Source organism: Manihot esculenta, chromosome 17 (genome assembly GCF_001659605.2).
Source record: "Manihot esculenta cultivar AM560-2 chromosome 17, M.esculenta_v8, whole genome shotgun sequence".
In the NCBI taxonomy this organism is placed as follows: Eukaryota; Viridiplantae; Streptophyta; class Magnoliopsida; order Malpighiales; family Euphorbiaceae; genus Manihot; species Manihot esculenta.
In genome coordinates, this window is record NC_035177.2 from 3,011,093 (window position 1) to 3,023,660 (window position 12,568).

General features: G+C 30.9%; 1 protein-coding gene across 1 annotated transcript; it reads left to right on the top strand.

Moving 5' to 3' along the window:
* Nucleotides 1–3,055: 3,055 nt before the first annotated feature.
* On the top strand, nt 3,056–12,237 carry LOC110605433 (MOB kinase activator-like 1B). The gene is made up of 7 exons (XM_021744020.2): nt 3,056–3,197; nt 4,709–4,757; nt 7,721–7,829; nt 8,087–8,180; nt 11,044–11,177; nt 11,563–11,726; nt 11,960–12,237. Exons 1-7 carry the CDS (start codon nt 3,175–3,177, stop codon nt 12,032–12,034), a joined length of 648 nt encoding a protein of 215 aa, XP_021599712.1. The 5' UTR covers nt 3,056–3,174; the 3' UTR covers nt 12,035–12,237.
* Nucleotides 12,238–12,568: the final 331 nt, after the last annotated feature.

The window sequence follows — 12,568 nt, forward strand, 5'->3', positions numbered from 1 at the left end:
CTATCTACATATCTTGAGATATCATGTTCAAAGAAAATCAATTTTCTTTCACAAGTACCCCCACTACCACTAATAACCAAACAAGCCTATCTAACCAAATATTATATACATCCGTTGAAAAATCATCACAAATGTCTCAATCACTTCCCTTATCTCCTTTTGTGTCACCTCCACGATTACATCACATATTAAAACTCACAAATCCACCTTCTTGTCAAATTACCCGAACTCTTCAGAAAGTAGCTTGGCTAAATGATTTTGTAGTTGTTGCATTTGGTTCCTCCCCCCCCCCCACTATCATGCACACTCGTCAATTAGTCACTCCCCAACCACCAGGTATTCACACTCTTTCTCCGCATTGCTTTTTCAATCCTTCATACCTTCATTTTTTAGCTATTGTGTCTATGATCTATGAACCTACCAGTTATTACCATGCTAAAAGTGGCCCTGAGTGGGTGGTAGTAATGGAAAAGACATTATCAGCCCTAGAAGAAAATGGCATACAACAATTAATCTCACTAGCTCCAAACAAAAAAGTCATCACCTCCAAATGGATTTACAAAGTGAAATTCAATCTAGATAGTACCATAGATTGCTACAAAGCGAGACTTGTCACCAAGGGCTATAACCAACTTCTTGGATTGGACTATACTGCAAGCTTCTCTCCTGTAGCAAAACCAGTCACTGTACGCATTTTATTTGCACTCGCCTCAGCTTGAAATTGAGCCATTCATCAATTGGACATAAACAATGTGTACCTACATGGTTTTATTGATGAAGAACTTTACATGCAACCACCTATAGGATACACTAAAGTCCAACCCGGACAAGTGTGTAAACTACAACGCTCATTATATGGATTCAAGCAAGATGGTCGTCAATGGAATAAAGAATTAACATTGAAACTAAATAGTTATGGGTTCCAACAGTCCATGCATGATAATTATTTGTTCGTAAAAGTACAACATATGATTTCTTGGGACTATTTGTACACGTCGATGATTCCTTATTACCAATGGTAATGAATCATGTATTATTATTGTTAAAGAATTCCTTCATTCCTCGTTTACCATCAAAGACCTCGGCTATGCAAAATATTTTCTCAATGTCGATATTGTATGATCAGCCTTTAGTTTGTTCCTTAGCCAATGCAAATACATCTTGAACATTCTTTATGATGCAAGATTTCTTGAACAAGCACTTGAAGCTAGATGATTCCTCTAGTCCTTTATTTTCTGAGCATGAACAGTACCAAAGAATTGTTAGCAGACTCCTTTACCTTAACCTCACTAGGCCTGGTCTATCTTATGTAGTACAACATTTAAGTCAGTTCATTAAGGCTCTAAAGCAATCTCACTAGGATGCTCTACTTGCCTTACTTCTATATCTTAAACGATCTACATGCAAGGGACTCTTCTTTCCTACACAGAAAAATCTCCAATTTCAGGCATACTGCGACCAGGCCTCCTGTGCCATGACTAGGAAATCACTAATTGGTTATTGTGTATTGTTAGGTGGCTTGCTTATTTCATGAAAAACCAAGAAACAAAACACCACTAGTAAATCATCGACGGAAGCTGAGTATCGCAGCATGGCAACAACAGTTTGTGAACTTCAATGGGTGTCTTATCTCCTTCATGATCTACAAGTGTCAATAAATAAACATATTTCGTTATTTTGGGACAAGGCAACTGTACATATATTAGAGAATCCACTCTTTCACGAGCGTACTAAGCATCTCGATATCGATTCCCATGTTGTTTGAAAATAGGTGCTCAAGAAATTCATTCAGACACACCATCTCACAGCAAAACATCAACTCGCTAATTTATTCACCAAGCCTGTAACATCCCAATTGTTCCATTGCTTTCTCTCCAAGATGGGATTGGTCTTTATCTCCCACTCTCTATTCTCCCACTCTCTATCTTGAGGGGGCTGTAGAACTCTATAAAAATTTATAGAATCTTGTAAAATATTATAGAACATACGCTAAGTTAAAATTCGAGGAAAAAGTTGTTAGAAATTACTTAGCTGGCAATGGTAGATAGTTGTATATATAAACAAGCTTCATCACAAAGAATAAACACACCTTTTATTTCTGCTTTATTATTGCAATGTTTGACACTTATGTATCGAACATGTCACATTAACTTTTTTTTAAATATTATTTATTTATTTTTTAAACTATATTTTATAATTACCTTATTGAATTTAAATTGTCTGTAACTTTTAAAAAAATAATTTCAGATAATCACTGTTGATAAAATAATTAATTTTATTTTACTAGTTTTATATATTTATTCTAGCAAAAAAATATACTAATAACAAAACTAACTCTAAATTTTCATGTCCTAAACAATTATTCAGATATTGCCAAATATCTTTTTATTACCTATTATATTTCCGACATGAATAAATACTAACCAGCGGTGGTTTGGTTTTTATTTGAAAATATTTATTACCCATATTTTATGATTGAAAAATTTTTTTATTTTTTTTTTAACTCTTTCTTAATCAGATGGCAAGGCATATAGTGAAATATGTCCAGATCATGAGTTAATAATTTTTTTAATTTTTAAAATTATTTTAATTACTTAGTTTTGTTAATTTTATTATATAATAGAAAATTTATTATTTTTAGTTTTATTAATTAATTAGTATAAAAAAATTTAAAATTAGATATTAAAAGTTACAAATAATTATATAAATATAAACAATATGCTAATATACTAAAATTATTATGATACATCTTATTTATAAATTAATTGAATATATAATCCATACTCATATACTTAACTTAAATTAAATTTATCTGAGTAAATTTGAGAGTAAATTTGAGAGATATAACGTTCTACTTTTTTAATTTTTAATTTTTATTTAAAAGAATTATAATAATAGATAATATTTTTTAAGAATAATTATTTCTTACACCCAATTTTATATAGTAGTTAATATTAAAAAATTATGATAGATTTTACTATTTAATTTAGATTATAAACCCCATGATACAAAGTAAAAGATTTTGCTTAGATAAAGGAAAAAAGAAAAGGAAAATAATAAAAAAGAATAAAACCAAAAAGCTAAAACGCCTTTGTTCAATTGACTTTGATTACCCAAGAGCACCTGAGAAAAGAAAACGCAACCCCTTCTCTCTCTCTCTCTCTCTCCAGAGCCATGAGTCTCTTTGGTCTGGGCAGGTTAGTTAAAAGACTTGAAAATATTTGCTATAATTTTCATAATCAGTTCATTACGATCGGATCTCATACGTTTCTCAATCTTTTTCTATTTTTCACGTATAAGACTACTGATCCATACACCTTTCTGCTGCTAATTAGTTTTCTAATCAGTGAATTGTGCTCTCGGTTCTGTATGTATGTATTTATTTATTTTTTCTTTTTTATGCAATAGAGTTCTTCTTTAGTAGTGTTATGGGTAATCTCAGGTGATTTACTAGAATTAAATTCACTTCCCAGAAAAGAAATGAAAAGGGTATTGGTAATTGATGCTGAAATTAGATAGTTGAGATTTGATCTTTCTATTTCTGTATATGTATGTTCGTATTAATTGTGCCTGATTCCTATTAATAATTCTGTATGCATCCTTTCAATGAGTAGATCATCTGTGAGTTGAAGGTGGGCTTACACTAGTATCATTCAATGATTTTTCTTAAAATTTTATTAGAATCAGATGAATTTACAAACTTCTAATATGGGTATTAAAGCTTTGTAATTAGGTGTTAGTGTCTAGTTGAATTATTTTGTAGATGTGGTAGAAAATCTCTGGTTTCTTTACGAGGAGTGATTGCCGAAATTGTCAGATTAATGAATGGCATATTTACCATTAAGTTTGTGATAAATACTTGTCAAAAGTTGAGGTCATTGATCCAAATAATATTCTATGATATAAATCCCTTAATGACTCATGCAAGGTACCAACTGAACTATGTCTTTAAGATTACTCTTGTATGATAAATGCAGAGGATATCTGCCTTACTTGGTGACTGCTTGTGGTTAGACTTAGAATACTGGTAAGACTAGTTAATTTGCTCAGAAGATTGAGGAAGTCTCACTATCGCTTTCCTTTATTTCTTAGTAGTAAAGTTGGAAAGCTACATGCTTGAACTGGTTTGTGGATGTCTATATGCGATAGATAAAATATGTTATGGGATGTGATTTGCAGTAGGAAACATTTGAGAATTGGAGATAATTGGTAAGGAGGTGAACAACTTGTGTTTCTCTGGGTCCTCTAACTATATTGATTGAAAACTCGTAAATTATGAAAGCCTGACAGTTAGATTTTATCACATAAAAATGAAGCAACTGATTAGAGTAACCTGTGTTAAAGGCAGACCAGGAACATTATATGTTCAAAACTAAACCAATTTTATCGAAATTATAATTAAGGTTGTCATTAAGTATTGAGTTTTGTGTATATCTGACTTGATAAAAAAGAGTAACTAATTTGGTCCCAAAAAGGTTCTAATTTCCTAGCCTTTACTGATTTAAAAAAAAAAAAAAAACTAATCTAGATCAAGAGAAGTTAATGCCTTATGTATCACTGCTAGGAGGCTAGATTCCATATAAGCTCCTTTTGCATCCAAAGTCCATGACGTGTTCAGTTTGCTGTTGCTTCCATGTAAACCTTTCTTTCATTAAATTTCAGTTACCTTTTCTTTTAACAAATCCGCTAATGCAATGTCTGTAAACAGAAACCAAAGGACATTCCGCCCCAAAAAGAGTGCACCATCAGGAAGTAAGGTTGGTTTTCATTGTTTAATTAGTACTTTTGACAATCTCTTCCTTGGAGGCTGAGCATAGTTTGATCAATTTGATCTCATATAATAATTTGTCTTTTCAAATGATTATATGTTGCTTGACCATTCTTTTCTTGTTTTCTTTGGAAAACATTTAAATTGTTAATTAATAATTCCTTTTACTGTTGCGCACAGCAAGAACAACTTTGCTAGATTTCTTACTGATGGATGGCTTGAAATGGGCATGTTAGAGGAAATCACATGTTAATGTTTGGTTTACTGTTCAAGTTTTTGCAAATTTGGGCAAATGATTTTATTTTTTTTCTTTTTTGATGAATTTAGGATATCCTTTAAACTTCACCTGTCGCGTGGTGAATGTAGGAGGCCATTACTGTTTAGGGTTTGAGCATAAATATATAAAAATGCAAATTGTGGTTAGGGAAAGGAAAACTCATCTCATCCTACACCTCAAGAATGTCTAGGTACCTATAGATTTTATTGAGAGATATTTTTAGGATGTTGAGAGACTCTCTTGGTGTAAATCTGAACCTTTTTGAAAGTTAGGATGTATTTCTACAATTTTGTACTTGATTATTTATTTTAATTCTGCAGTGCATATAATTCCTGCTTCTAAATATAAATGTAGCAGAGGAGATAATAAATCAAGAGGAATTAACAAATAACTAAAAATGTTGCAAATTATGTAAATGAAACATTAGACAATAAAAAAATTTAAAGGCTATTTTTGCATTGATGATACATTATGGGTGTTGAACTTCTGTTGTCCCATTTATGAGATAGGTAGCCAGATACTTGGCCATTAGCTCAATGGTGAAAGTGAAACAACAGCTGGCCACATAAATTCACTTTTTGATTGAAGAGGAAAATAGTCAAAGATATTAGAGAAACTGAAAACATAGGAGAATGAAGAAGCAACTTTCTTTATACTGGTTGACTTTGCAAGCAATTAAAACACACATTACAAAATGGAATGTAAAGTTAAAAGGGAAAGAAAAACTACTTATGAATAGAAAAGAGGAAATGTGAAATGACTTCAGATGCTTCTCTTAAAAGAGATTATTGTGACTCATACTGTTTCCATGCTGTCAAGCTGTGAGAATTCTTCTCTAAGTATTGAATCATTCATTAATATTTCATTCATTAGAGGACATAATCTTGGGAAAAATTGAAAAAAACAAAGTGAAATAGACAGTTAAGGAGATAATTTTAGTTAAAGGCAAATAGTTGTTAAATAAGGAATTTAATCACTTAAGCGTGATGCATTAGGATCACTGATTTGAAATAGGAGGAGAATGGATTAGTGATTTAGGGAAGTTGGTGGGGCTTGGAGACTTGAAAGGAAATAAAAAGTGAAGAGCGGAGAGATTAAATAAATTTACTTATGGGGAAGGTAGCTTATGTATATACTGCAATAACAACAATATTTATTAACCAAATAGACAAAATTAGGGTTTTTATTTGAAGGCATGCTGTGCAAGGGATATGTACTTTCTATTTATGACAAGGTAAAACAAACTTTGAATTGGAAAATTAATGACAATATATACAGGAGAGACTAGGGTTGTGCGCAATTCCTGGGTTTTCAAACCGAACCGAACAGTAGTGGAACCAAAAAAGAACAGATGTTATAGGAACCAAATCGTATTACTCTGAACTTATTTAGCTATTTAGTTATGGTTTTGATTCTTTATTAAGAACCATATTGGAATCGTATCAGAACTGATTTTAGGTGTATGTGTTTTAATGACTTTAGTGATATTATGGTTCCATTATATAGTTTCAATAAAATGTTTTACACGAAATATATGAAATAAATATTATATTTTCATAAAAATTGTATGGTTCTATTTAAAGAATTCAAATCTTAATTTTATTAAGTGTTAAATAAAATATAGTGGAAACTATAAAAAAGTAAGGGTATAAACAAATTAAACTACTTGTGAATCATTTGAGATTTGATTTGATAAAAACTTAGTTCAATATGTGTATATATTATGTACACCATCTTTGTTTATTTTTATATTTAATATTATCTATCTACTTTTATAAATTAAATTATTCATATAATTTAAATATGAATTCCCTCTCTATTAATTATTAAATAGTTATTAATAATATTATAAAATAACCATATATTATAATTAGTTATTAAGGATTTCTAACCATATAATTTAACTAATTTGATTAGTTAGTTATAGTTTGTTCTGTTTAAATATATTATATATATAATTATTTTATATTTTTAATTATATTAATGAATAACATAGTAGTTATATAAAAAACTTTTAGATATTAATTACCCATATATCTTTTAATTTAAAAGTATATAATTAATTACTATATATAAAATAATATAATATTCTTACTGAGAAAGTATAATGTATTTTTAATATTAATATTATTATTGTTTAAATATTAATAATATTATTTTTATTATTGTTTTGCTGTTAATTATTTACTATTTTAAAATAAACATAAGAATGTTGTAAATTTATATAAAATAATCAATATTTGAATTAAAATTAAAGTAACAATAGAATCAAAATAAGAATCGGAACTGTACCAAAATTGCTTAGAACTGAATTGAAATATACCGAAATTTGGTTTCAAGTTCGGTTCCAAAAATCAAAGAATCAGAGGTTTGATTCTAGTTTTGGTTCTTAGTTAGAACCATACCAGAACCAAAACCAAACGCCCCTACCAAACACACAAGCACATTCTTTTCTTAGAGCTAATATCCAATTAATCCAACAATTTCTTGGCCCATGTGGTTAAAATTTTAGCTCAGTAGCTACCATTTTGAGCATTATAATGACAAGGAGACAGCTCAGGCCAATGCTGGAGTTACTGGCCTGTGATTCTGGCTTCCTTTTATAATATTCAGTACTATATCTCAGAACTGCTTTTTGTGTTTTCTTTTTGAAATTTGAGCTTGTCATGATGCAGGGTGCACAACTTAGAAAGCACATTGATGCCACCCTAGGAAGTGGAAACCTGAGGGAAGCTGTAAGACTTCCTCCTGGAGAGGATTTGAATGAGTGGCTTGCTGTCAACAGTACTCTCTCTTTCTCTCTCTCTGCCTGTTTGTGTGCATGTGAAACTTAATCATCTGGATTTTCTTTTTGTTTTATCACCACAATCTGTTGCTGTAGTGTGGCATGATGCAATTCTGTGATAATTTTAACTGTGTTTATTTATCTGAATATTTGAATACTTCTTTATGTTTCATTTCTCCTTCAAGTTTTATTTTATTGCAAACTTCTTTGTGAAATAGAATCTGAAAAGTTAGGTTTTTGGATTCTCCCATTTCAGCTGTGGATTTCTTCAACCAGGTGAATCTTCTCTATGGGACACTCACAGAGTTCTGTACTCCTGAGAACTGTTCTACAATGTCTGCTGGCCCCAAGTATGACATGCAAACCATCTGCTTTTGTACTGTTTTATACTGCTCTATAGTTGGCTCATATAAATCTTATTGTTATATTTTAGAAAGGGGTTAAGGATCTAAAAATCTAAAACATCGATCCAAGTGCAATTACAGCCAATTTCTTTTTTTCTTTTTAAATGGATAATATATTCCTACTTCAGATCGCGGTTTAACTATGGCCAGTTTAGAAGCCGTGTGTGCCAAAGAATCCTAGTTATTGAAATAAACTACATATGTGCATAAAAATGTGAAAAAAGTGAGCAGTATAAAACATGGGGAAGGGATTGAAATATAACTTCTTTCTTTTTCCTTTTAAACATTTTTATTTCCTTTAAAAAAATTTTAAGGGTAGTTTAACAAATTCGGTGATTATTAAAACATTATATAATTCAAAAGTCAGAGCAGCAAAATCTTTTCATATTTTATTCATAAAATGGTCAATTTCAATGGGGGGTGCTTTGGCACATGTTATCTACTGGTTAGCCATAATTGACACTGATACTGAAGTTGATCTAATTGACATAAAAAGGAATTAGGCATTGATTAACATCACTTTTTTAATTTATTTTATTTTATTTTCTCTATGTCATTGATCCTTTATAAAGTGCTTCATAATTTCTCTGTCTTTGTGACCTCCTTTTCTTCTCCGTTAGTGATTGGAACTCTTTGTTTAAGGATCCAACAAATTAGCTAAATTGGATTAAAGCTAACAAGATTAGGTATTAACAATTATCTATATATTTATGTATATATATAGGCAGAATTACTGTCAGATCCCTGGATTTTTAGAAATTTCATAATTTATCCCTATTTCAAAATCACTCAATTAAAATGACCTTGTAAAATCAAACTCTTTAATCCTTCTATTAAAGAATCTGTTATCGAACTTATTTTAGTCTTGGTCAGAGACACTGAATAGTATGAATGTTTAAAATGATAGGAACTAAATAATACATACAATTAAAACTATAGAGACTAAACAATATAAATAATTCAAGGCAACTAACGTTTTTTTTCTAGCAAAAGGACTAAAGAGTTGGATTTTACAAAATATAGGACATTTTAATTGAATGATTTTGAAATAGGGATGAATTAGTGAATTTCATAAAAATTGAGGGACTTGATATTAGTTTACTCATATATATATATATATATATATATGTAAGAACCATTAGAGAAAAATGGAGAGAACATTTACAGAGTGTACAATAAAGCATCGTCATGAAACTTTCCATTTTAATGGAGGTATAAGAGTGTATAGAAAAAGGAATAGCTACAAGCGTACCTTATTTGGATTTTTAGTTAAAATGGAAAAGCAATGATAACTTGGTAGAGTAATATATTCTCCAGAATAACTTTTTAATGTTCTTAAGAAAATAAAAAGGAAACAAATTCCCATGTCATCCATTGTCCGCAAAGCTTATTTAGAATTTCTTTTGTTAGTATTTATTTAGCATTTTATTGTTTTAGAGTTTCCAATTCTAGTTAGGGTGACAGGAACTCTACGAATAGACCTAGATTTTGTCTAGAGTAGCAGCTTTGATTATTATGATATTATTAAAAATTAAATGAAGATTTTGAGAATTAGTTCTCTAGAGAGTTTGATTCTCTCAATCTTTATTCTTGTTGTTCTACATCACCTACATTCCTCAATATTGCTCTACTGACGTACTTATATTTTTACTTGTTTCCTGCATTTGGCTACATGCTTTACCTGTATGGAGAGGCCTTTTGTTCAATTGGTTATTTATTGAAGTGGGGATGGCACATCTTTGCAAAATGCTTTGACAGTTTTCGTTGTCTTCCACTCCTTTCTTCTGGAAGAAAAAAAATAACAGTATTCTCTCTTGGTTTCCACAAAAATGTTAAGGTATTGCACCTTAACTGAGTCAAGAAGAGAGAAGAAAGAATGGAGAAGAGGAAGAGAGAAGAGAATAAGAGAACAGGAGAAGAGAGGAAGAAGAGAATTAGAAGTAGAGAGGAAGAAATTGAGAGAGAGAATGGAGAGAGTATTTTATTATTGATCTTCTGAATGAATACAACAGTTTCTCTCATCTATATTTATTACTTGAACTTGTTAGCTCTCGTTCACAACTGTCTAACTAACTGAAACAGACTAACAAACCTTAACTACTCCCATTCACCTTCCCGTGACTCTGTTTCTTGTATCTCCTCATATATGTGACAAAATTTTCCTTGCTTTTAATATGCTCAACTCATTTATGTTTAATTGACCTTACATTAGGCTTTAGTCTTCCATGCAACTCCAGCCTTACGTACTCGATAGAATATACATCAATTTGCTATTCTCAATAAATACATGAGGGACCTTCTGTTATTGAATAACCTTTAAGTGTGTCAATATCTCCAAAAGGAGGTGTTACTCACACTTCTATCCCAAATTCCTTTACATTAATGGCATGTTTATCCTTTCACTTATTGCCTGCATTTGAATATGTGCTTTATGGTATGGAAAGTCTTTCTGTTCAATTTATTATTCAATTATGGATGTGGAGATGACACATCTTCTATAAAATGCTTATACAGTTTTTGTTGTATTCTTGAGAAATAAAAGTATTTCTTGGTTCAGCACAGAGGTTTGTGTTGCCTTCCAATCTTGTTATGTTTGATATTGCTGCTAAGTACTAGAATTCTTTCTAAACTTTGCTAAGATAGTTAGTATTGTGGAAATTTTTTTCCTAAGAGGAAAAAAAGGTGGAAGTTCTCTGCTGTATTTCCTGATTGCTTCAACTGGATAATTGACCAAATTGTATGTCTAGAACTTTTTTCAATTATAATTGTTTCCCTTTAGGAAACATGATCTGATGATTAAGCTTTACAGGTATGAGTATAGATGGGCAGATGGCGTACAGATCAAGAAACCTATTGAAGTTTCTGCTCCAAAATATGTTGAATATTTAATGGACTGGATTGAAGCTCAGCTTGATGATGAATCCATATTTCCTCAAAAGCTTGGTATTAATCATCATCTGTACTGATATCTATTTCGTACATGCACTCACAGACACAAATACAAACACAAACGTGTGCTGACTTTCACCTCCAGCCAAAGTACTGCCACCATCTAATGGAAATATGGTTGGCTTCTCTGGCCATAAAGTGTTGCCTTGCATTAGGACTTGGGTCAAATTTGATCAATTAAAAAATTGGAAATTGGGTTGCCTTTTTTGTAAAAAAAAATATATATATATATAATGACTACAAAGACAACTATAATGGGTTTACTAAAGCTACAAATAACTCTTCACTGCCTTCACCACCAGTCATTGAAGTTTAGAACTGGTGGGCAATGGATACATGTTAAATCAGTTGCACTAAATTCTTCATTCAAAATTTCCAGGTGCACCATTTCCGCCCAACTTCAAGGAGGTTGTCAAGACAATATTCAAGCGACTTTTCCGTGTATATGCTCACATTTATCACTCTCACTTTCAGAAAATTGTGAGCCTGAAAGAGGAAGCCCATCTGAACACATGCTTCAAGCATTTCATATTGTTTACTTATGTGAGTCCTTTATCCTTAACCAAGTAATTAGCATTGATTCTACTGTCACTGTTATAAACACACAAGTACGAGCATGTACTGACCTATACAACTAAGCTTTGCTTTAAAAGGCCATTTTTCATATAGAAGATATTAAAATAACTTTTTTTTGGCCTTTTTACATTAATTTATGCAGAGTCTGCAATTGTTACCTGTATTTTTTTTTCACATTGTTTGATTTATTTTTGGTGCAGGAATTTGGGTTAATTGACAAGAAGGAGCTTGCACCTCTTCAGGAACTTATAGACTCCATAATCGTTCCTTACTGAACAGGGTATGTGTAATTATGTATCTCAAGAAATATCTTATATTAGAGAGATACATATTGAAACTGAAATAAATAATATTAGAGATACATAGTGAGCTGAATAAGTACTCTGAATCTGTGATTAGCAATTTGACTTTGTATTCTCCTGTACTGTTTCTTGGAAAAGTGTTTTTGTTGTATGCTTATCTTATATTTTTATAGTTATTTCAGCAGCAATTTTTTTTTCTCCCTTAATTTATATGGCTTCAATTTAGGTCCAACCTCGAAATTTTAATCTTGAAGATCGTCTCCAAAAGTAAAAATCTCTTGCATAAAAGTTATTCTCCAAAATTTGGAACCATATCATTCGATGCATTCAAAGTAAACAATAAAATTCTTGGTTCCAAACAATAATAAAAGTAAACAATTAAATGGTCTTCTTTTGCAGCATCAGTCTGTCTAGTTGTGCTTCTTCTTCTTCTGTTAATTATCATTTTTCAATTCTAAGTATCTTCATTTGTAATCTAAAGGGCATATGTCAAGTCCTCTGGATTAG

Coding starts and splice junctions, on each gene's coding strand:
- LOC110605433 (XM_021744020.2), top strand. CDS start 3,175: ATGAGTCTCTTTGGTCTGGGCAG. Junction 7,830..8,086: donor TGAGTGGCTTGCTGTCAACA/GTACTCTCTCTT, acceptor CTCCCATTTCAG/CTGTGGATTTCTTCAACCAG. Junction 11,178..11,562: donor CATATTTCCTCAAAAGCTTG/GTATTAATCATC, acceptor CAAAATTTCCAG/GTGCACCATTTCCGCCCAAC.